Source organism: Periophthalmus magnuspinnatus, chromosome 13 (assembly GCF_009829125.3).
Source record: "Periophthalmus magnuspinnatus isolate fPerMag1 chromosome 13, fPerMag1.2.pri, whole genome shotgun sequence".
Lineage (NCBI taxonomy): Eukaryota > Metazoa > Chordata > Actinopteri > Gobiiformes > Gobiidae > Periophthalmus > Periophthalmus magnuspinnatus.
This window is the reverse complement of record NC_047138.1, coordinates 28,827,553-28,849,130: the sequence shown is the minus strand read 5'-3', so window position 1 is coordinate 28,849,130 and position 21,578 is coordinate 28,827,553. Positions and strand designations below refer to the sequence as shown.

The 21,578-nt window shown below is 38.6% G+C and overlaps 2 protein-coding genes across 4 annotated transcripts in view; one reads left to right on the top strand and one right to left on the bottom strand.

Annotated features, from left to right (window-relative positions):
* nf1a (neurofibromin 1a) overlaps window positions 1–21,578 on the bottom strand; it is a 104,639-nt gene that overhangs the window by 42,764 nt on the left and 40,297 nt on the right. For all 3 annotated transcript variants that reach the window (XM_033977280.2, XM_055225776.1, XM_033977281.2), the window contains 5 exons: window positions 19,167–19,325; window positions 17,993–18,090; window positions 16,957–17,103; window positions 16,747–16,893; window positions 16,207–16,317 (listed from right to left, as the gene is read on the bottom strand). In XM_033977280.2, coding sequence (XP_033833171.1) covers window positions 16,207–16,317; window positions 16,747–16,893; window positions 16,957–17,103; window positions 17,993–18,090; window positions 19,167–19,325 — 662 coding nt within the window. The remainder of the gene's footprint in view (window positions 1–16,206; window positions 16,318–16,746; window positions 16,894–16,956; window positions 17,104–17,992; window positions 18,091–19,166; window positions 19,326–21,578) is intronic.
* On the top strand, window positions 6,858–14,110 carry omgb (oligodendrocyte myelin glycoprotein b). The gene is made up of 3 exons (XM_055225783.1): window positions 6,858–7,011; window positions 9,873–10,085; window positions 12,001–14,110. The coding sequence occupies exons 1-3, from the start codon at window positions 7,007–7,009 to the stop codon at window positions 12,917–12,919; spliced, it is 1,137 nt and encodes a 378-aa protein (XP_055081758.1). The 5' UTR covers window positions 6,858–7,006; the 3' UTR covers window positions 12,920–14,110.

Here is a 21,578-nt window from a genome sequence, read left to right as displayed (position 1 = left end):
CACCTGTGATCCTGACATGGCAAACCACAGAGCCACCCAAATTCGAAAAAGATCACGAAAAGAAAGCTATAATACATGGTAAAATCGTAGCTGGAATAATCGCCGGTTCACTGTTGGCAATGATGGTTGGATTCTTGGTGATTTTGTACAAGAAACACAAACTTCAAAAACACCAAATCGCGACCACAGATTGGGCAGGACCGACGCCATTTTTAGAGAGCGGAGGAAATAACGGTCATGTGACTTTGAGGTCAGCCAATAGAATTTCCTTGACCAGTTTTTTGCCCCAAAGACTTTCCAAAAGGTTGTCGTTGCTGGCCGAATCTGTGGAGGAGATGCAGGAGTTGCAGAATGTTGTGACTCCAACAACTTTTATAGGGAAAGAGGAGATAAAAGTTGAAAATGGCCCAAAAGTTGATAAAATTGATAAATCTGAACTTGATAAAACCCAAAAAACTGAAATGGATAAAACTGAGAAATCGGAAGTTGATAAAGTTGACAAATCGGCAAAAGAAACAGCTGAAAGCAAGTCTGAAAGTTCAACAAAAACGGACAATGTCGTTTTAGTTGATGAGAAGGACAAAAATGGCGAGATTAAAAACAAAGAAAGCCAAAGTGGGCAAGTTAAAAATGAAACAGGAACGAACGAAGCATCGGAAAATAAACCATCTGAACCTGCAACTGCTGAAAATCCCTCAAAAGAACCAAATAAGGAAACCAACGAGCAAACTGGAAAGGAAGGTGCAGACAACGTAGTGTGAATGTCAAACATAATGGACGCTATTTTGAGGACTGTTGGCCACTCAAAGGATAAAAGTGTAATGTTTTGAATAGTTTATTGCTATGGAAACTGACTGCTCTAATTTTAAATCTCTCATGATTAGGAAGAAAGAAGCAGCATAAAGCAGGAACTATGGCCAAAAAAACAACGCTACCAAATGGGTCAGTTTGGTAGTGCTGGAGATGGTTGCGTCAGGGAGGGCATCTGGAGTAAATGTGCGCATGTGAATAAACATTTTTTTTTGCTATAAATATCAGTTGTGTCAATATGATACCTATGTACATTGTAAATAGGGGTGACAAGTATTAAGCACGGACATCAAAACCCAAAGTACTACTATCAACATTGCGATGGTAAAAGCCGGAATGACGCAACTCTGCTCAAGTCCATTCAAAAGTTGTATTGTTGTCGGCACCAATCCTGAAATATTAGACAATTTCCCGGTTGTAGTTGGCCCTGAAAGTCTCACAATGTTTTAATATGCATTTAAGTCTTATAAGTAAATGTGTTTTTCAGTTTCTGCTTTGGTATCGCTTGATATCTGCAGATACTTGGAGCTATAGTATCCAGGGGCGGCACCAGACATTTTTGGTTTGAGGAGCTTGGAGGGGGGGCTAAGGTCTTCAATGTGAGTGCTCACTTAATATGTAGATATAGAGCCTTTTCACGACGGTGTGTACCCCCCTCACCCCGTATTATGCTTAAATGTAGCGCCCTCTAGTGATTTATAAAAGCTAATATGATTTTTTTTTACTTTTTTTTTCTTATTATAGTCTCATTTTGAAGGCTCTGTGTATGCCATTTGAACATTTTCAATTGAGACTGGATGTGCTTTGAAAGTGGGGCATAAATCTTTGCATTGGCCCTTCTGAAAACCTTATATTAACGTATTTATTGCATTCACACTTCTTAGTATTGTAATCTGTATATTTTACCATAATTTTAAATGTTCTTTTGAATGATTTGTCCATCTTATTGTGTTGAATATACCGTTTTACTGATTATTTTTGTCCTATAAGAAACGATGAATGCTTTTTCCTCATCTGTAGTTGTAAATAATAGTAAGAATAAATTATACAGTGCATTTGAATGAACCGGTGTTGCCGTCTTTGTGTGTTGCACGACTGAATGGAGAACACATAAGACAGTGAAACCAGGAAGTGAAACGGTCACCGTCTAAAACCACGTTCGGAAATAAATGTAACCTACAAGAATTCATGGAGCTAGTACATATAGGTGAGTGGTGTAGATGCTCAAAGGTAAATTCAATGGGGTGCAGAGACGTGGGAATTAGGAGCCAAAAGATGATACACACACAATACCACTCTGTGCATTATTGGGAATCTTTACTTTTTTTTCATCTGTCTGAGTACATCAATTTCACAACTTAAATCAGACCTTTTGTCCATTATGCACTGTTTAAGCTGCATTAGGCAACTTTCAAAATGTCAAGTCAAATTTATTTCTAAAGCACATTTAAAAACAACCACAACTGCCGAAAGTGCTGTACAAAGGCAGCATAAAGTGCAATCTTACAAAACAAAACATGCAAAAACATGACAGAAAAGTACAATACAAGTTTTCCGCTCAGCTCAGTGCAAGGATGAACGGAGGTATGTAAATTAAAAAACATATTCCAGGCTAGTGTAGCTTTTATACTATACGCTCCATAGCTGGGTTTCAGATGACATCACTACATTCTCTAGGCCAGTAAAATTTAATACAGATGGGGGGCAGCTAAAATTAAGATTATTAAAAAGCAAGTTCTTGGGTCTAGTCACTAAAAGAAATAATCAGGTTCAACATTTGAAGGAGCTTTACCTTCAGCAGTCTCCAACCTGATTGGCTCTTTGGTTGCTATGATACTTGTGGTCGGAATTCCGAATACAGAAATACCACGTGTCAACCAATCAGTAAACTAAAAGAGGGCGTGGCAAAACTATGGCCTGACCGATATGGGCACTTGGAGAAATATAGACCTAAATCTAGTCAATATGGGCAAATAGTCGTCATTATAAAGCTCAGACGCTCTATATTACAGCCCTTTAATCCAATTTACAGACAGATTAATGTCCTAATATGTGGCCCGCGTGAATATTTATCTTTTGACTAGTCCGTCTCTGTGATGCTGTACTGCACCTGAATGCAGCATTCAGACAGAGTCACATGCTTCTATTCACACCAGTGCGCTGTGACTGAAGCAGCACTTTTAGCACTGGCTTTAAATGCTCATGTTACTGAACTAAACTTCTGACTCTAAAATAAAAGCACAACAAAAATACAACTTTTTTTTTTTTTTTTTTCCTAAAAGTGCAAGTGTAGAGAAGAGAGAGGATTGTCGCCATAGACACAGGACACACTTCTGCTGTCAAAATGCTGGATCATATTCTTTGCACGAACGAAAACGATTGCAGAATTTAAAGGAATCTTATGCGTGAAGACTTGGGATCTGAGCGGCAGCGTGAATCGTGAGTGTTGTAAATGTTTCCGTTTTGACGTGTTTTTCACACGCACACACAAGCCTATTTTCTGCTAAAGGCTAAGCGGTTTGTTTGCTGGATGGAAAAGAGTGCCATGCAAAAATGCCATTAGGCCTTCATGCCGTCTTTAAAAATAACAGTAAAAGTATCTTAAATAAACCCGCTTTAAAAATAAAAGAACCAGACCTAAGTTTTAGAATCAGTTTTATTATTCCATCACTAAATATGCTGGCTTTGATATCGGTTATCGGCACCCTCAAAGACCTTTTTTAATCGGTATCATTTCAGACACTAGAATAAACTGTATAAAGAGGTCGACTAAGTGAGTGTGACGTCACCCAAAGCGTTCGACTCTAGTTAATGAAGCTCATCGAGGCTAGAGCAGTTACAGGAGCAGAGCAGAGTTCCATATTTGAAATTTCGACCCCAAGTATCATAGCAACCAATCCGAGCCAATCTGGAGCGAGGCTGTTGAAGGTAACGCCCCTTCCTCCCCACACCGCTGGTTAAGCAGGGAGCAGGCACTTAGCAATGTTCTCAAACAAACGTATTGCTGACGCTAGCAGGAGCAACCGCGGGGAAAGAAGGCACCTGATTTGTCTGTTATCGGGTACCTTTTTGATTTAGGGATACAATAGTGAAATAAAGTGAAATAAAAATACCAGGACCATGTAGAGCAGGTTCATACAAGCATTTTAAGACCAAAATGACGAGTCTGACAGCAGTTACAGAGAGAGGGGACACAGTTTCCTAATGTAAAGTGATTAAATTAGAGCCAGAAGCGTGCCCATGATCACTTCCTATTTGGAAAGCGGCGGCTAGCAGGTTAGCCATGTCCATTAGATATACAGTCTATGGTCACGCCCTAGCTAAAATGATCAAAATTATTATAATCTGACCATGTATCAGACCCAATCTGCGCAAGACTACAACTGCAGGAGATCATGCAAAATCAACTATTTAAAACAGAAATATTGTTTTATATTATTCAAACGGTAGATTCACTCTCTGTATCATCAGCTAATACACACAGTATGCATTCCCCTTTCTGTTGTTGACCTATAGAAATCCTTATGATCTAAATTACAAGTTTAAAATACAAGACACCATCAGCCCACAGCTCTAAATAAAACGCTAAATGCCAACATGATCTGTAAAACAGGCCATAGAAAAACAAAGATCATTTAGGCCATTTTAAAGTGCTCTACACCCTGACACAGAGCGCATCACCGCCTTTTCCTCACCTGAGTTATTGTGGCCTATTGAAGCTAAACACAAAATGGATTTCCTTTAGTGCGGCGTAAAAACCTCCCTTAGATCTAAGCCCATCAATCGTATAAGTCCTTTCATTTCTATAGCCTCAAACGAGTCTTAAGTAGTAAAGAAAAAGGTATAACGCTGCGGAGATATTTAGTATAGAGGTTTAAAAGGAGTGAAATGCGAAATTTAACCTTAAAAAGTAGGTTATATACTCAAACTTGTATCTGAAGTGAGCAGGAGTGAAATTCAAATTAAAAGTAAGCAATTCGGATTCTCTTAATCTCCCGGTTTAGCTCTGTGATATAGTTTTGAATAACACTTCTCTTCATTCATGGCCGCTGGTACTTGTTAACTTCATTGTGGAGGACAAGAGGAAGTGGACCAGGGCTGAGTCAGTCGCACATCTCCACCTCACACCTAATATTCTGCCTGTTCAGGGGTTTTAGGTCAAACGTGTGAAAACTCTCCCTCCTTATCAGACAAATGTTTTCTCACAAAGGGATGGTGGTTAGGCCTGTCACGCTCACTACTAAATCAACTTATCGGTTCTTTTTCTTTGCACTACTGGGACAATTTTTGATATTTTTTGGCTGTATGAGAAGATTTGAGCTGTAGAAGATGGAAAAAATTACTTAACTATGACTATTTAAAGATGCAAAACAAGTACTAAACTGTTAGTCATTTATTCCATATTGCAGATTTAGAATAGTTTTTGTGGTTTAAATCTGCTCTTGGGTTTTTTTTTGTCAGTGGCATGAATGAGTTTCAATATTAATAGTTTGTCTATATTTACTACAGGGATATATCGAACTTCAAAATGTGTTATTGTGACAGGCCTACTGACGGTAACTAAATAGAGTTGATATTTCAATGTACAAAAGGCCAGCAGAGGACGCAAGAACTGAAGAGAGAGATGGAGTGAATAGTAGGTGTTGGTGTTGAAATCTGCTGTCATTAATAGATTAGATATTTCATGATAGTGAGGTTTGAAATTGTGGCGTCTTTTAACTCTGGGCTGAAACAATAATACATTTTTTGATGATGAAAAGGGGCGTCAATACATTACCATTAAAAGTCAACAGTTAACTTGCTAATTGTATAGTTTTGTTATTTCACACAGTTTAGACAAAGCACGAGGAGCTCTTCCTGGATGCCCACTGGAGGAAAAGTGGACTAAGCCAGTGTAGCGGTTACGGTGGTGAATCTGAAGCTGAGTTCCATATTTGGAATACTGACCGCGAGTAACATAGGAACCAAGGAGCCAATCCGGAGCGAGGCTGTTGAAGTTTTCCCGCCCACACCGCTAGTTTAGGGCGGGCGCTTAGAAACCGTCAATCACAATTCCAGGATTATGTAAAACGGGTTAATATGAACAAAAAATGGTGAGCCTGACAGCAGCAGTTATAGAGAGAGAGGGGTGACAGGTTTTCAATGTAAAGTGAATTGAAGCCAGAAGCACGCCAATGGATCAGTTTCTATTTGGAACGTGGCAACTAACAGATTAGCTAAATCCATTTATATATACAGTCTATGAGGAAGACAGACAAAAGACAAAATTATTACTAAAACTACAGTCAACATTGGATCTTTAGAGGAGCTGTTTGGAAGATTTCAATTTTAAATTTCATTATAAGACCTAACTTTGCCTTCAGATACGAGGTAAACATGTTCAAATCAGATGTAGCTCGCGTACTGGTAACAATGGTAATGTTGATTTATTCTCAATTACAAAAACATTGGATGGTCAAGTTATTTATGTTATATTTTGATGTTTTGGTCGAGAAAGCAGAATGAGCCTCACATTAATCTCATTTCGGTTGGCGGTTTCAATCTTTATTTAAACCTAAAAGTACTCTCTCTGATCTGAATCCTCATGATCTAAACTCCAGCACCTGCAGCCAATCCTGAATCAGTGCTAGTGCAGCCTCCGCAGCTCAGAGCGATTTCTAGAGATTCTGAGCTTTTACACTTGTACACGTCTCTCTGCAGGTTAAGGATCTGGCAACCCAGGTTCAGTTCTAACTGTAAGACTTATTTTTCAAACTGTAAAAGCGGAGGCGACACACAGTTCCTTCAGGTGAATTAAGGTCTATGATTCGTATCTATATTTTTAGAATCCATCTTGCTCCTTTTAAAGCAATTACAAAACAAAGCAGTCGTCCAGTCCGTATCAAATCCAAAGACACACAGATGCCTGATCAGCAAAAGAGGTGCACTTTTGCTGCAATTCTCTCCCTCTCTCTCCCTCCTCCTTATCTCTCCCTCCTCCTCTCTCTCTCTCTCTCTCCCACCTCCATCCATCCCTCCCTTTCTCCGCTCCCTCTCTATCCAAACACATGCACAGCTGCAACGGGACAATGCAGACCCAAAGGCGAACTACAACAAACACATAAAACACAAAAATACCAAACACTGGTTTTATCTGACCCTGTGGAGGCGAACGAGCTCTGCCGCATGGAGGGATGACTAAGCAAGGCTGAGAAAGATGAGGTGAGTGATTTTAACGGCAACAACCTTAAATAGCAGGACATCCGAAGATTTCTGCAGGGAACTGATACATATAGACACTTTATACTTGGTTAAATCTATCGAATACTATATTTTGACATGCAAGCGAATCGTGAGGCGTTGTTTAGATGGATAAAATGAACTTAAATGGCATTTGGTTAACACAACAGCAGCTTTGAAGCAAGTTTGGCCAATGCATCTGCAGCTATATTGCATGGAGTACCACTGCAGTAATAGGGGCTGTTAGAAAATAATTGGCCCAACTTCAAAACACGTGAGAGGGGCTTTAAAATCACAGACACACACTGTATAGGGCTGAACCATATGACCAGCAATGCAATCATGATTTTTTTCCTCATATTGCTCAATCTTATATTTGAATTCATTTTATTTTGTCTCATTATAAATTCAACAATAATTTCCTGAATAATACAGACTTGAATTATTGTAATTTGCAACAAAAACATATAACATATATATTATATTCATATATACCTCCATATTCTGAAATTCTGAATTACTGACAGAGGATTGGATGTAGACCTCTCCATTAAAAAGACCCCGAGCCAATTATTAACATTGACTACTGACTCAATCTAGAACAATTAAAATTCGATCAACTGCAAAGCCAATTCTAGAAGGATTTGCCCTTTTTTTTTTTTTTGCCTAATAAAATATATAAAAAGTAGCAATATAAAAGTATCACAATGGTGAGTCAGACAGCACAGCGTTGCATTTTAAGTTGGTTTGATTGGAGAAAGATTATGAAAATATAACCCCCAAGTACATAAGCATGGGACGATATTGAAATTTTGTGTTGTGGTTATCAAAATAATTGTGATTAATGATTATATCACAATAATGATTAAAGTTGATGACAGTTTAAAAATGTTCTGGATATGAAGAATTATCATTTTAATATTCAATTCAATTATTATGATTTTTTTGTAAAGCCCAAAAATCACAACAGCAGTCGCCTCTTAGGGCTGAACATGAGAATTGATTTAACCAACAGAAAGTTAGAAAATCAACAAGGAAACAGAAACAGACAAGCAACTTAAGCAACAGAAAACAAGTAAATGGAGAACTGTTGGATGGATAATGTTGTGAATAAGTTCCATGTTTAAACATCTGATATATAATTGTACTTTGTTATCAGTGAAAACAACTAGGTTCTAGCGGAGAACATTATGGATAAACAGGGCAATCGACACAATTCTGGAGCCCAAAGACCCTAAAGATTCTGGAGCCCAAAGACCCTAAAGACTCTGGGGCCTGGGACAACTGAACCCTTTGCTCTCAAAACTATTATGTATCTCTATGCATCTGACCTAAACTGCACTCACAAGACTACACCTGGATGGGAGTTCATTTAAAACAACCACTTATAAATAAAATATACTATGCAGCTATGTATTACTATAACAACTTGGCAATCATGAGCTTAAGACTTTTTATATATAATTACAAAAAGCTAAAGCTCACTCACAAAACTCTCCTTTCTGCCATCGTCCAATAGAAATCCTTATAAATCATTCATAATTCAACTCACACAGGGTCTACAGCTCAAACTTTGGGGTAACAGATGGCAGGAATCTCTTCCCAGCCATTTTGGACAATGGCCAGTCAGTCCCAGGGATGACTCTCGGAGGACACGAACATGCTCCTATGTAATCACCACGGTCGCCTGGTTTTCAGACAGAAACATGCAACCGAGCAATTTTTTTCTATGTTTTTTGAGGACAACTGAGATACTAACCATACAGTCATAGGCCAGATTTGTTTGCAACTGCAGATTCCCACACATGTGCTGCATAGACTAAAACTCCACTACTCTTGGCTGTACAAAGGTCTATTGGAACACACACATGAATGAAATCCTCAGAGAACAGTCCTGGAATTGGTTCAGGTCAATTATTCCCAAATCGAATCCGAGCTGTCCATCAAGCGCACGTCTCACTGTCAGAGCAGCCTAAACTGGGGCGCTAGCTGCTAACTAGCTTGCATTTCTTACTGTGAAGCACTAAAGGAAGTAAAATATCAACTTAACTTATATGTAAACAATACGGCTAAGGCTAACCATGCGCTAAATCAATGTAAAGAAGCATGTCTTTAGCACGTGGAATTATAATATCGTATTTAATCCGTCTCAAATGTTTGCATCGCTTATCTAGCTGTTAACCACTCAATATTTTTGTGGCCAACCATTATTAACATACAATTGTGAAGTGGGAGCCCCTGTTCGAGTTCACATGTATTAATGACCCGTTTGAGTGGCATTTCGGGGCATTTTCTAAAGTAGGACAAAATGTTTTTCGGTGTTGTCTTAAGAGCTCAAAATCCTCAGTGCCACCTGGTGATGTCATGAGGTGCTGCTCTCTTCCCCATCTACATAACACCATCACAGGACTCATTTTAATCCTCGCTAAAATACATTTACTACAAAGTCGGTCAAGCTTAACAGCTTCTTTCAATTAAAGATAACTCATTACAGATGCAAACTAAGTACTATAGTGTTTCACTCTGCTGTTTATTTATGTTTATTTACTGTAGCTCATGATTTTTTTTTACAATACTGTAGATTTAGAATAGTTTTTGTGGTTTAAATCTGCTCTTGGATGTTGTGGAGTTTCAATATTATCGTTTACTGTCTATATTTACTTCAGCCAGATATCGAACTTCACAATGTAGTATCAGTACAGGCCAGCATATGCTAAATAGAATATTACAAGAAATAAAAAGTCAGTTTTGCATAATCTGGGGCCTTTAAAAGTGATGTGTGTTCACTCACTCTTCTCCACCCCCTTTCCCTGCCCCTTGTTTCTTCTCTCTTGCCCCAGTAGAGCGCTGTGGTTGCCCGGCTGCCCTGCTCCAGCCCTGTGCCTGCTGCTTCTGGTTCTCCTGGAGCTCTTGGGGGCCTCGGTGCTGTCCATCTGCCCAGCCGTGTGCCACTGCAGTCGGGGACATAGAGTGGTGGACTGCTCCTCTCGAGGTCTCACCAAACTGCCCCCCGGTCTACAGCACAACATACGATTCCTCAACCTTTCCTTTAACAGGTGAGAGACTGGGTCAGGTAATGTCATTTATTAATCTAAATCTAGATTAAAGAGCCTTTGAGGTCTGGAGATGTGGATAGACTAATAATGCAGCATTACTCAAACATGTGAATGAAACAAAACACAACTCCAGGTACGTTTTTGAGAAGGACACCACACTAGAACATGGCTTAAAGCTCACAAGAGTCAATTTTGTGTAATATAGGACCTTTAATATACAAGTCTTAAAGGGTAGGTCTTTACCTTCCCATGCAGAAGTTGTATTCAGGTAGAGTCTTCATTCGGGATCAGTTTGAGTGCCAGTTTAATCCTGGTTTGAATGCAATTTGAGAACCACTGGTCGCTAACACTTAAAAAGCCAAATATGACCTTAGTTGGTCGTTGGTTTAAGTATCACCAAATGAAACGCTGGACTACATCAGACCTTAATGTGGCTTTAAAATAGTCTAAATACACTAAAACATGGAGTAGGTAGCTCTAAATAAGTTATAAACGAAAAGGAGAGCAGCAATAGGCCTGTTAAGATAAATACTATGCAGACTTATTTTTCTGTTCTATGATAAGATTTGAGCTGTAGAAAGTGGATAATTCTGCTTCATGGTTTGGGTTCAATTATACTTAATAATATATTTAACTTCTCAAATTACTTCTGCAAAATATCACTTCAAAATGTGTTATTGTGACAGGCCTAGACAGCAACACAAACCGATTGGGCTGTAGGTATCATCTTGTATCTTAAGGCTCTCAACATGTACTGTTAGAATAAAATAGCAATTTCTTGTACCTAAATGCAATGACTTCCACATTCCTAGTTTTCTGCATTTACACAGGCCTATAAAAAACATTGACGTGCAAAATACAGCTACAGGAAATACGCTAAATCAGAACAGTGAAACCCCTTTATGTCACTGCTCCACAACTCTACAGCAGGCCAAACAAAAAAATGTTTTCAAAATGTAAAAATGTTTAGTATTGGTCAGTGTAATGCCATGATTTCTCAATGTATTATAAAATAAGCCTGGAAACAAGCACTAATGCTACAACCTGGTACATTTCTCCTGTTGAGGTTAATGTATATTGTGTACGGTTCCTGTCTCATTAAACGAACAAAAAATAAATAAATAAATAAATTTTAAAAAAGCAAAACATCAACATAATTATCTTTAGGGATAGGCAATATATAGGTTCCAGTATCAGACGATATCGATACAGATTCGTCAATATCTACTCTCTACAGTGGTATGTTTTGCGTTTCCCCATTCGCTCTGTGTGCCCTTTTAGAACATACTGAGTTAAAATAAAAATGGAAAAGTGTTATATGGTTTTATTATTATTTTAGATCCCAGACAAATTCATTTTCTTACTATTTTTACAAAACTAAAAAAGTTAACTTGTGACCTTTACTTCAGCTTAAGATAAATTGACAGGCCTCGCTATGGATTTCGAAAATGAAATATAGGCACCAGCAAATATCGTTTATCAGCCACAGCAGTAGATCTGTCACAATGTTAGATGGAACTAAAGTTTTGGGGGTTTTTTTGAGGGTTATATTTATGGTGGATACTTTTTCTTTGTACTACTATGAAATTTTGGGTTATTTTTCTGTACTATAATGAGATTTGAGATGTAGACGCTTGAATTATGAACTTTTATGACTCATTTTAGATATAAACTAATTAAGTGCTGCATTTCATTCGATTTTTTGCAGCTCGTATTTCCTGCACATTTAGAATACTCTGAGGGATACGTCTGCTTAACGGTTTGGTTTCAGTATTATCGTTTATTGTCTATACTTACTTTCGCAGTATATCCCACTTCAAAATGTGTTGTCGTGCAGGCCAAATATGGGATATCTGTAAAGCCATATGGGCCCATCCCTAATTCTGGTGTATTGTATTTCTCATTGTCTCCACAGTTTACAGTCTTTGGACAGCCAGCTGAGCCACTATGCCCACCTCCGCACTTTGGACCTATCCTACAACCGCCTGCAGACTCTACCGTCCGCTTTGCCCCGATCGCTGTGGGACTTCCGGGCGACTGGGAACCACCTACGCTCCCTGGACAAAAACGACACCGCTTACCACTGGAACCTTAAAGTATTAGACCTATCCGACAACGAACTGGAGCGAATCGTGTTCATAAACAACACTCTTCCAGGGCTACAAATTTTAAATCTTAGCTACAACCGATTTTGGACTGTTCCAACTAATATGCCACACAATTTGGAGACTATAGATTTGTCGCATAACTTCTTGGTTCAAATTCTGCCTGGATCGCTGGATAGACTCTCCAAATTGAATCGTTTTTTCTTGCATAACAATAAATTTTCCTGGCTGCACGAGGGAGTGTTTGAAAAGCTATCCGCGTTGGAGATCATGAGTTTGGGCGACAATCCTTGGGCGTGCGAAGAGGAAGAAAACATGACAAAACTATTAAAATGGGCAGAGCAAACGCGCGCGGCTATATTCGGATGCCCATGTTACACGAAACCCGTTTGTGGACGTTCGCAACTGGCAACTTCGAATACAGATTGGCTTTCGAATCTCTTCACCGAGCCGCCGTATTGGGTTAGCGAAAGGACTGTGTTAGCCACGCCGAGCTACAGGGCTAAGTCGGCGATGTTTGAAAGTGGGATTTTTCAGGACAAAATCAATGACTCTATGGAGGCTTTGGAGCTGACGAGTTTAGCCACGCAAACAAGCACAACAGCAAGAACCAATATGGCGACCAAGAAAATACGCATTTCAAGAAACAGTGGGAAAAGACTTGAGATTCAAAATCTTGGCATATTAATGGTAACACTGACCACAATATACAGTTTCAATTGGTGCTAAAAAATGAAATGGTGTAATAACAGGTCAGCCATAACATTATAGACACTAATTGCATTGGTATCGATACTAAAAAAGTCCCATTCACAGGACAGAAATTAACGTTTCCGGAATATCTTTAGAATGATCTTGAGCGGTATCGGTAAAAGTATAAGATCACATAGACTAGTATACGCCCCTGGACCACTATGAAACCTACCTGGACCACTGAGGGAGTACACAAATATAAGGCCACATGGGAATAGAAAAGAAAGTGCTACCATTTAACGTTGAAAATCATATCCTATTGTCTAAAGAAAGTGTTGTTTAATATCATTGTGGTATCGGTATTGACTATCAAGTCTATTCCTTAGTGTCGAAATAGAGAAATGAAATGTTCAAATGTTAGTACGGTGCAAACACTACAAGTGTTATAAGTGTTTTATCACAAAGAACTGAAAACAGTAACAATGGCTGTCTGTTTCATAGCATAGGTTGCATAGGGTCAGGCCCACAACGACAAAACTTGTACTGAGAAATAGAGGTGAATGATTTTTCTAAAAGTATTTAAACTGCATTTCTTTCAAGTATTGCTTTTAGATTTCCGATTTATGTTTTAAAAATCCACATTCTGTTCAGATTTCACATTTTAAAACATGTCAAAGAATAACATCAAAAGGGCTAAATCGGAGTAATCAGGATGAGTTAATAAAAATAATCGTATTTTAATAATAGTTAAGTGAACTAAACAGACACGGAAACACAAGACATAAAGACTAAACATTTTAACATTATTTTCTAAGTATTTTGCACCAATAACACACTTGACTCATTAATATTCTATATCCATCCAAAAGCCTTCAGTTTTTACCTTTATTAAACACATTTTTACCTTTATTTGGTTAAAAATGTGTATTTAATAAGTCTCAATGTACAACAGACTATAGACCAATCAAAAAATGCAAAAATTGCTAAAACAATCATTAGTTGTAGCCCTAAACATAAAAATATTTGAAGAAATTTCAAGAATCCCAATGGGTTTCAGAACATGATCATGTACATATAAAAACCAGGGACAGCAGGATGTTTTGAGGATAATATATGATAAATATTGATTTGATTGGTTAACTGTATTCTGCCACTCAAAACTGCCACGTTTCAATTCACGTTACGTTTCAATTGTGATCAATCTTGCAGCCGTATAAAGTATTTCATAGAAAAAAAAGAAAAAAAAGATGCTACCCTTTAACTCCAACTCTTTTTATATGCTCCATTTTAGCTAGATACATAATGTTATGGCTGATCAGTTAAGACAAAATCTATGTAGCTCCTTTAGCTCATTATAATGACTGTTACTGCCTACTGTCACTACCATACAATACTCCAAGAAGCTAAAAAATAGAAACTACATTAACAGATATCTATATACATGTTTGAACTGGTGATGCTGATGCTACTGCTAATGCTACCGCTAATACTGCTAACGCTATCTTGCTTCATCTGCACTGTCACATTCCATAGGACAAAAGGAGAAGTTGTTGTTAAAGCAACTGTATAAAAAAAAAAAAAAAAATGTAAGCCAGAACAGTTATTAATAAAGGGCTACATGAAGAAAATGGCAAAGAGGTTGTGGGTTTGATTTTCTGGCTTGCTAGCACCATGGACTGTATATATAAATGGACATAGCTAACCTGCTAGTTGCAGCGTTCCAAAAGGAAATGAGCATGGACGCGATTCCGGCTCCATCGACTCTGCAGTATTTACAGAGAGAGGGGCCACAATTTCTCAATGTAAAGTGAATTGGAGCCAGTGAGCTTCATCATTCTGACCTTAAAATGTTCATATTAACCCACTCTACATAATCCCAGCATTTGTATTTCACCATTTTGTACGTAAATCAAGATATGAACATTAATAACAGACAAACCAGGTGCATAGCGTTAAGAGCAGGTTGCATTGATTGCGTAAACCAGGAGTGCGGGGAATGGGAAGGGACATTACCTTCAACAGCTTCAGTCCAGATTGGTTGATTGGTTGCTATGATACTCGCGGTCAGTATTCCAAAGGCCCCTATAACAGCTCTAGCCTCGATGAGCTACATTTGACTGGAGCGAACGCTATGGGTGACGCCACACTCACTTAGTCCACTTCTTTATTCAGTCTATGGCAAGCACACAAAAGTGAAGATTGAATGCTTTGCCCTTCTCGTGGTTCCCTGTGGTTCAATAAAGGACACTGCATAGTAGCAAAATCTTATCCACAATAAGAATAGCAAAAGTTATTCCAAAAAGAAGAAGCTAAGTTTCCATGCACTTTACAATAAATATAAAATTACCCAAACAAAAGAGAAATATTTAAAAAAAACATTAATTCATTCATTCAGCAATTCATAACACATTTCCAACCAAACTCTTTTTGCAAATTGTTCCAACAACTGCCAGATTTTGAGAGAAGCAAGTAATCAAGGCATTGAAAAAAGCAAAAACAAGCTACCTCATTCCAACAAAAATGAGCCCAACAAAAGAAGCAACTATTAGAATGTAATTAAATTTCATATTAAACATAATTATTGTCATTAAAAACAGGTAATTTCTGGGTCTATTAACATGAAAAAGCATCACTTAAATTATCCAGTTCAATATGTCCAAATTTGGCATCAAACAGCAGACTTGGCAACACTGACAACAACACACTACTTAATATAAAAAGTAAACTTGGGTAAACACTTTAAATTCACTAAACAAAGATCTTTTTCAAACCTAAAGATGCCAAACATAAGTAGTCACATGATCACAACTATACTTCCTTTGACTCACACAAAGTACATGACATGTTGTGAACTGTTATGTAACTATTACACAAGTACTATTACAAAACTGTTTAAAATTATAGATAGGGCTGTCAACGTTAACGTGTGAACACATGCAATTAACCTAAGTAAACTGACGCGAAACCAGGAATTAACGCAGATTAACACACGGTCTGGGCTGGGCTGGGCGAGTTTACCTGACAAATCACACCAAAACCTCGCTCAGATCTCGAGTTGAACATCGCAATAACACTAAAAATTTCTCATCATTCTCCGTGAGGAAAGTAAAGGTCATGTGTGAGCCCTAAAACAAGTAAAATGGGTCAAATATTTCACCAAACAACCACAGAACAATGGAAGATGCCAGGCCAAACACTGCTGGGTTTCAGGTGACATCACAACATTCTATAGACTAATAATATTTAATGCAGATGGGGGCAGATCAAATTGTTAAAAATGCAGATTTGTGTTGTGATTCAGTCAGTTCTGAAAAGGGACTTACCTTCGGGCCACATAGTAGAATACTGGGTTCCCTGTTTTTGACGTCCCGGCCTGGTAGAAGATGTTCAGCGTCTTCAGTGCTTTGAATTCCTCTTTTTCATGAACCTGGTGTCTGTGGGACAAAAACATTTTTAATATTTAGTTTTTGTTTATATAGTACAAAAAGAGCATATTTAAACCATAAAGAAGTGGACTAAGGGAGAGTGATGTCACCTATATTGTTAAGCTCCAGTCAAATGAAGCTCATCGAGGCTAGAGCAGTTATAGGGGCGAATTTGGAGCAGGGTTCCATACTTGGAATTTCAATCGTGAGTATCACAAAAACCAGAGAGCCAAACTGGAGTGAACCTGTTGAAGGTAATGCTTCTTCCCGAACTTGATATTCGTTATCATGACAGGCCTATCCATACCCCATGCCTTTGTATAGAGGGTTGTACAGTTTTTTGGGCAACTGTTAGTTCGAGGAGAAAGTAAACATTTTTTCTGAACCCATTCCTCCCACAAAAGTCTTATTTATTTACAAGGATGTTACAGCAGTTACCTGGTCATGAACTCCTCAAACTTGGAGCTGGTGAGGTTGAGGCTGGACCAGTGCGTGTCAGCCACTGGTTTGTGTTCAGGGGGTCCCAGATAGGCCAAAAGAGTCGCCATTTTATCAAAGGGGCGTCTGCCTACTGCCTTATGGTCCCTGCAAGAAAAAATAACAGTATTAAAATGAATCCCAAGACCATGTGTTTGTAGTGGTTCATACCGGTTGCTGGAGAGGTACTGGCCGATGCGCTCCTGGTTGTTCCACAGTAAACGGTGCAGAGCCAAAACGTTTCCATCGCTGATGAAAGAAAGACTGTGGTTCACAGAGTCACTGGGAGGAGAATCCGACGCGATGTCCAAGAAAAACCTAAAAATAAGACATACGCACATTAGCTTGGGGCAAATTAAAAGCCATTTAAGTATTATACATCTGGCTAGCATTGAAATAAACTAGACACTAAAACTAGGATTCACAAATTGGCCTTTATGACACCCTTATGATTGTCAATAATATTTAACGATGTAATAGGCTAGAAATCTAGGGATAATAATGGACTCAGACTTGAACTTTAATGGTCACATCAAATCAATAACATCTGCAAATTTTACCATCTACAAAAACACTGGTTTAGACAGTATACATTCATTTTGCCAGACTTGGAGAGTCTTATCGATGCGTTTGTCTCCAGTAGGACTACTGTAACGACCTGATCACTGGCCTCGCCAAATGAGCGTTAAGACAGCTGTAGTACAGCACAACGCTGCTGCTCTGGTCCTGACTAGAAGCAGGAAGTATGAGCACATAAGTCCTGTGCTCATGTCTCTGCACTGGCTCCTGTGGCTCAGAGAATAGACTTTAAAGCAGCTCTACACTTGAAAAAGTCTCTCCATGGCCCAGCACCAAAGTACATCTCCCACATGTTAATGCCATATGAACCATCTCACACTGTGAGGACTTCAGGGAGCGCCTCCTGCTGGTGTCCATAGTCAGGACTAAACATGGGGAATCAGTGTTTCAGTTTTATGCAGCCAAAACCTGGAACAGTCTTCCTGAAGATGTGAGACAGGCCTCTACTTTGACAATGTTTAAATCCAGGCTCAAAACTGTTTTGTTCAACTGTGCATATGACTGAAAGGTTTTTATTCTGTACTCTTTTAATGATAATTTTATGATGATTACTTATGTTTTTATTTATTGTATTGTGATTTTTATGCATTTCTTATTTCATACACAAACCCTCTACCACTGACTGTACCTTCTGGCTGCATCGAAGTTGCTCTTCACAAAGTCGTTGAATGGCCTCATATGTTCCTCTTTCGTAAACAGGACGTGGTTCGCGATGCTCTGGAGAATCTGGATGAGAACAAAAGTTTTATAAAATTAGTAATAATGTAGTAGTGTAGTGTCATCAATGCAGGCTTCTCATATGTTGATAATGGCAAAATGTCATGACTAAAAAAGTCTGTTTTTCATATGCTAATATGATGGTGACCTCCCTAAACTTGTCCAACTATTACTACCTTTGTCTCACACTACGCATACACTCCCGTAAGAGGCTCAAAGCTCTCTCATAACCCCAAGCCCCGGGGCCTAAAATAGCCACCCATTGAAGTCAATGGGCCAGGCTCAATGGTGCATGTTGCAAGTTTAGCCTTTAGTGGCTCGGTACATCCGCGCCCTGCCCATCAACCATGTGCAGTTGAGCTACCCCCCCATGAGACTTTGCACGAGTGAAGTGGCCACAAAGGAGCCAAGGGAATAATAAATAAATGATAATGTTTGTGCTTTCAGGAGCTTCTGAACCATGCTCTAAACCTGCGGTTCATTCATGACAGTTGGGATTCTTCGGATTTCTCATATGCTTGTTCATATCATACCACGTGACCTCTCTAACCAATCAGCACTCGGGCTTAGCTAGAGCGGACATAGAGCATAGCAGAAGATAACGATAAAACAATAAAAATCATTTAAGACGGACGGATTTTGAGCTGAGAAAAAGTTTATGATCTGAAAATAGTTCAAAATCATCACAAAATTCAACCTTTGTGAAAGTTGTAGGTGCCCTGTGAGTCCCTGTCAGCCAAACACAAGCAGTTTGCGATCACATTGCACTCTACGAGTAAAATCCTTTCGAACAGATCCATGCATAACCTCCTTAAATGTGTACCTTTTTAAAGGATATCCAGTCTTGACTAAAAATATTAAAATGGCAATCACAGAGTTCAAAATGAGATTGCAATAAAAAAGAAATTGCACATATGTGTTGTAAAGTACAACAGGGTACTATAGCTAAATTTAAACTTATTAATAAACCATGAAACAAACATGGAAGTATTTAAATGCATCAAGTTACCCTTGTCTTTAAAATATCAACTCAAACTACGCCTGGTGAGCATGTGCCCCCATTTGGTCAAACCTGTGTCCCTCACCTTAGACATGAGTTTGAGCCCCCGTTCTATCCGCGGTTGAGGTTTCTTGTCCAGAATCCCGGCCTCGTACGGCGATACGATGGCTGGATTCACAAACCTCAAAAACATGGCACTGCCCACAGCTCCGATGCTGTTCTGAGGAAAGCGCTGACTGACCACCTGCAAAAACGAACGCACAACGAAACACAGAGACAGACAAAAGGACAAAACATGGGAGATTTAGACAGGTTTGGAGACAGGGAGACAGGAATATAGTGTCATAAATTAACGGAAAGCTTTGGATAACAATGCCTTGGTGTACGAGTTATACGAGCCAATATGAGCCATGGAGAAACAGTCAAACAGTGTTGACAGTAGAAATGAATGGACTTGAGGTTGAAAATATGGGACATTAAACAGAACTTGGGTTAGGGTCAGCCGCCTCCTTGTCTCCATGGAGATGTTATTTCTTTGCCTGGCATGTTGGCATTAGACTCTACTCTCCCACGGGGCCAAGTAACAGGTCAGATCTGTGGAGGTGTGACCAGGATCACAGAAAGAATGCATGTTTACCAAGTATTTTTACCGATAAAAACACAATGGAATAAATGCAAGATAAATAAGAAGTCGAATGCTATACTGTGGAACATTAAAAACACTATACAGTATTAAAGAGATTATTTTGTCCATTCATTTGTACTGTGTCTGCATCAGAGACTTTAAATCCCATACATTTGGTTGTAACCAGAGCCAACTACTCCAGTTACAGCTCGAGACGACAGGGAAGCAACACCCAGCTTTAAACCTTCGATGGAGACAAAATGGTGGCATCTAAAGTGGGTTATGACAAATTAAAAACAGTCTGATGAATTTATGAGTTGAAGAGCGAAGCATGAATCCAGAAACGACCCCAAAACCAAAAGATGTGTCCACAGTGAAACGGCTCACGTCTCCAATCAGACAGACTGCAAAGGTTTGTCACTGGTTTACACAGAGCTGTCTTTGAATACATTTTAAACTAGATGCCCTTCCTGACCTCAACAAACTTTATTGCTATACAAAGGTGAAATTACTTCCGGCACAGTACAGTAGTTTAAAAAAATTACCCTTAAATTTTTTTTGTGTGCATTAACCAGCGGCAGAAAAAGTAAGTAAAAAATCTAAGTAAAAGTATTAAAGTACCTGTTTAAAAATGTTCTTAAAGTAAAAAGTTAAAGTATTTTGTGCAGATTTTGCGGTCTACATGATTGTGATGTCATATAGTGGTAGTTTTCAAGTTAACAGCCAACTTTTAACTTTTGTTTAGCTGAAATCATCGAAATGATTCAAGTGAAGTGTTTGGAGTTTAAAACTACAGTGGAGCACTTCCTGTATTACCACATGATGACATCACAAGGTGGAACAGTGTGTTTTTAGTTTGAGCAAAGAACTCTAAATGCCTAAATATGGAGGGTTTGTGCTCTAAATATTTGTGAATGAAACTAAATACAACTCCAGGTATGTTTGTGATGAGTAGCGTGACCTGCTCCTGTGTAAAGCCCAATGACAAACCCAAGTATACATTTAGTTTAGATTTAGTCTGATTTTTGGATGAGCGTTCACTGATCCGTGAGCATGCAGGGGGGGGCACAACATGGAGTCCAGCCACCTTGGTGTTTCCACTCTTTACAGGAGAGCATTTTCTAAGACAATCGTGACACAGTTATACAGAAATACAGGAAGAATGGAGATTTCTATTGATAAAACAGGAAGGAAATACTGCAGCCGTACAAGCTCGTGTGTATCAGCTTATCACAAAAAAATACTACATCTACATACTGTTGAAAATATGGAAGAATGATTGTACTTATTCTGGTTTAGTGTTTATACCTCTGTTAGAACAAGCTGATAAAGATCTCTTTACGTTAATATAAGGAGAACTTTTGATAGAAAACGTTAAAAAAAAAATATAAATGTGCCTAAAACATGCTTAAATGCCACAAGAATTAATCTCCTCTTTAATACGTTTAAGGTACATTATGAAAGGTCTTTAATTGTATAGTTAATCAAAAATATCAGGCAATATATAGGAGAAAAGTGTTGTGAAAGTAATCTTAAAAGGAGCTATGTGCAGCCTGTGTTCTTGTTTAAAATAAATAAATAAATAAATCACAACTGAACCTGCAGATAGACACATACAAGTGTTTCTCATTCTCAGTTTATGGACAGGCCTCATGTGAAAGCTCAGCACCTCCAGAATTCACTCACTGAGCTGCATAGGCTGCACTAGCACTGATTCATGATTGTTCTGCAGGTGCTGGGATTTAGGCAGTGACGATTCAGATCCGAGAGAGTCCTTTTAGGTTTAAATCAACTGGATTTCAGCATTGGAACTGGCGACACAAATGAGACTCGTGTGAAGCTCATTCTGCTTTCTGATTGGATAATCGACTT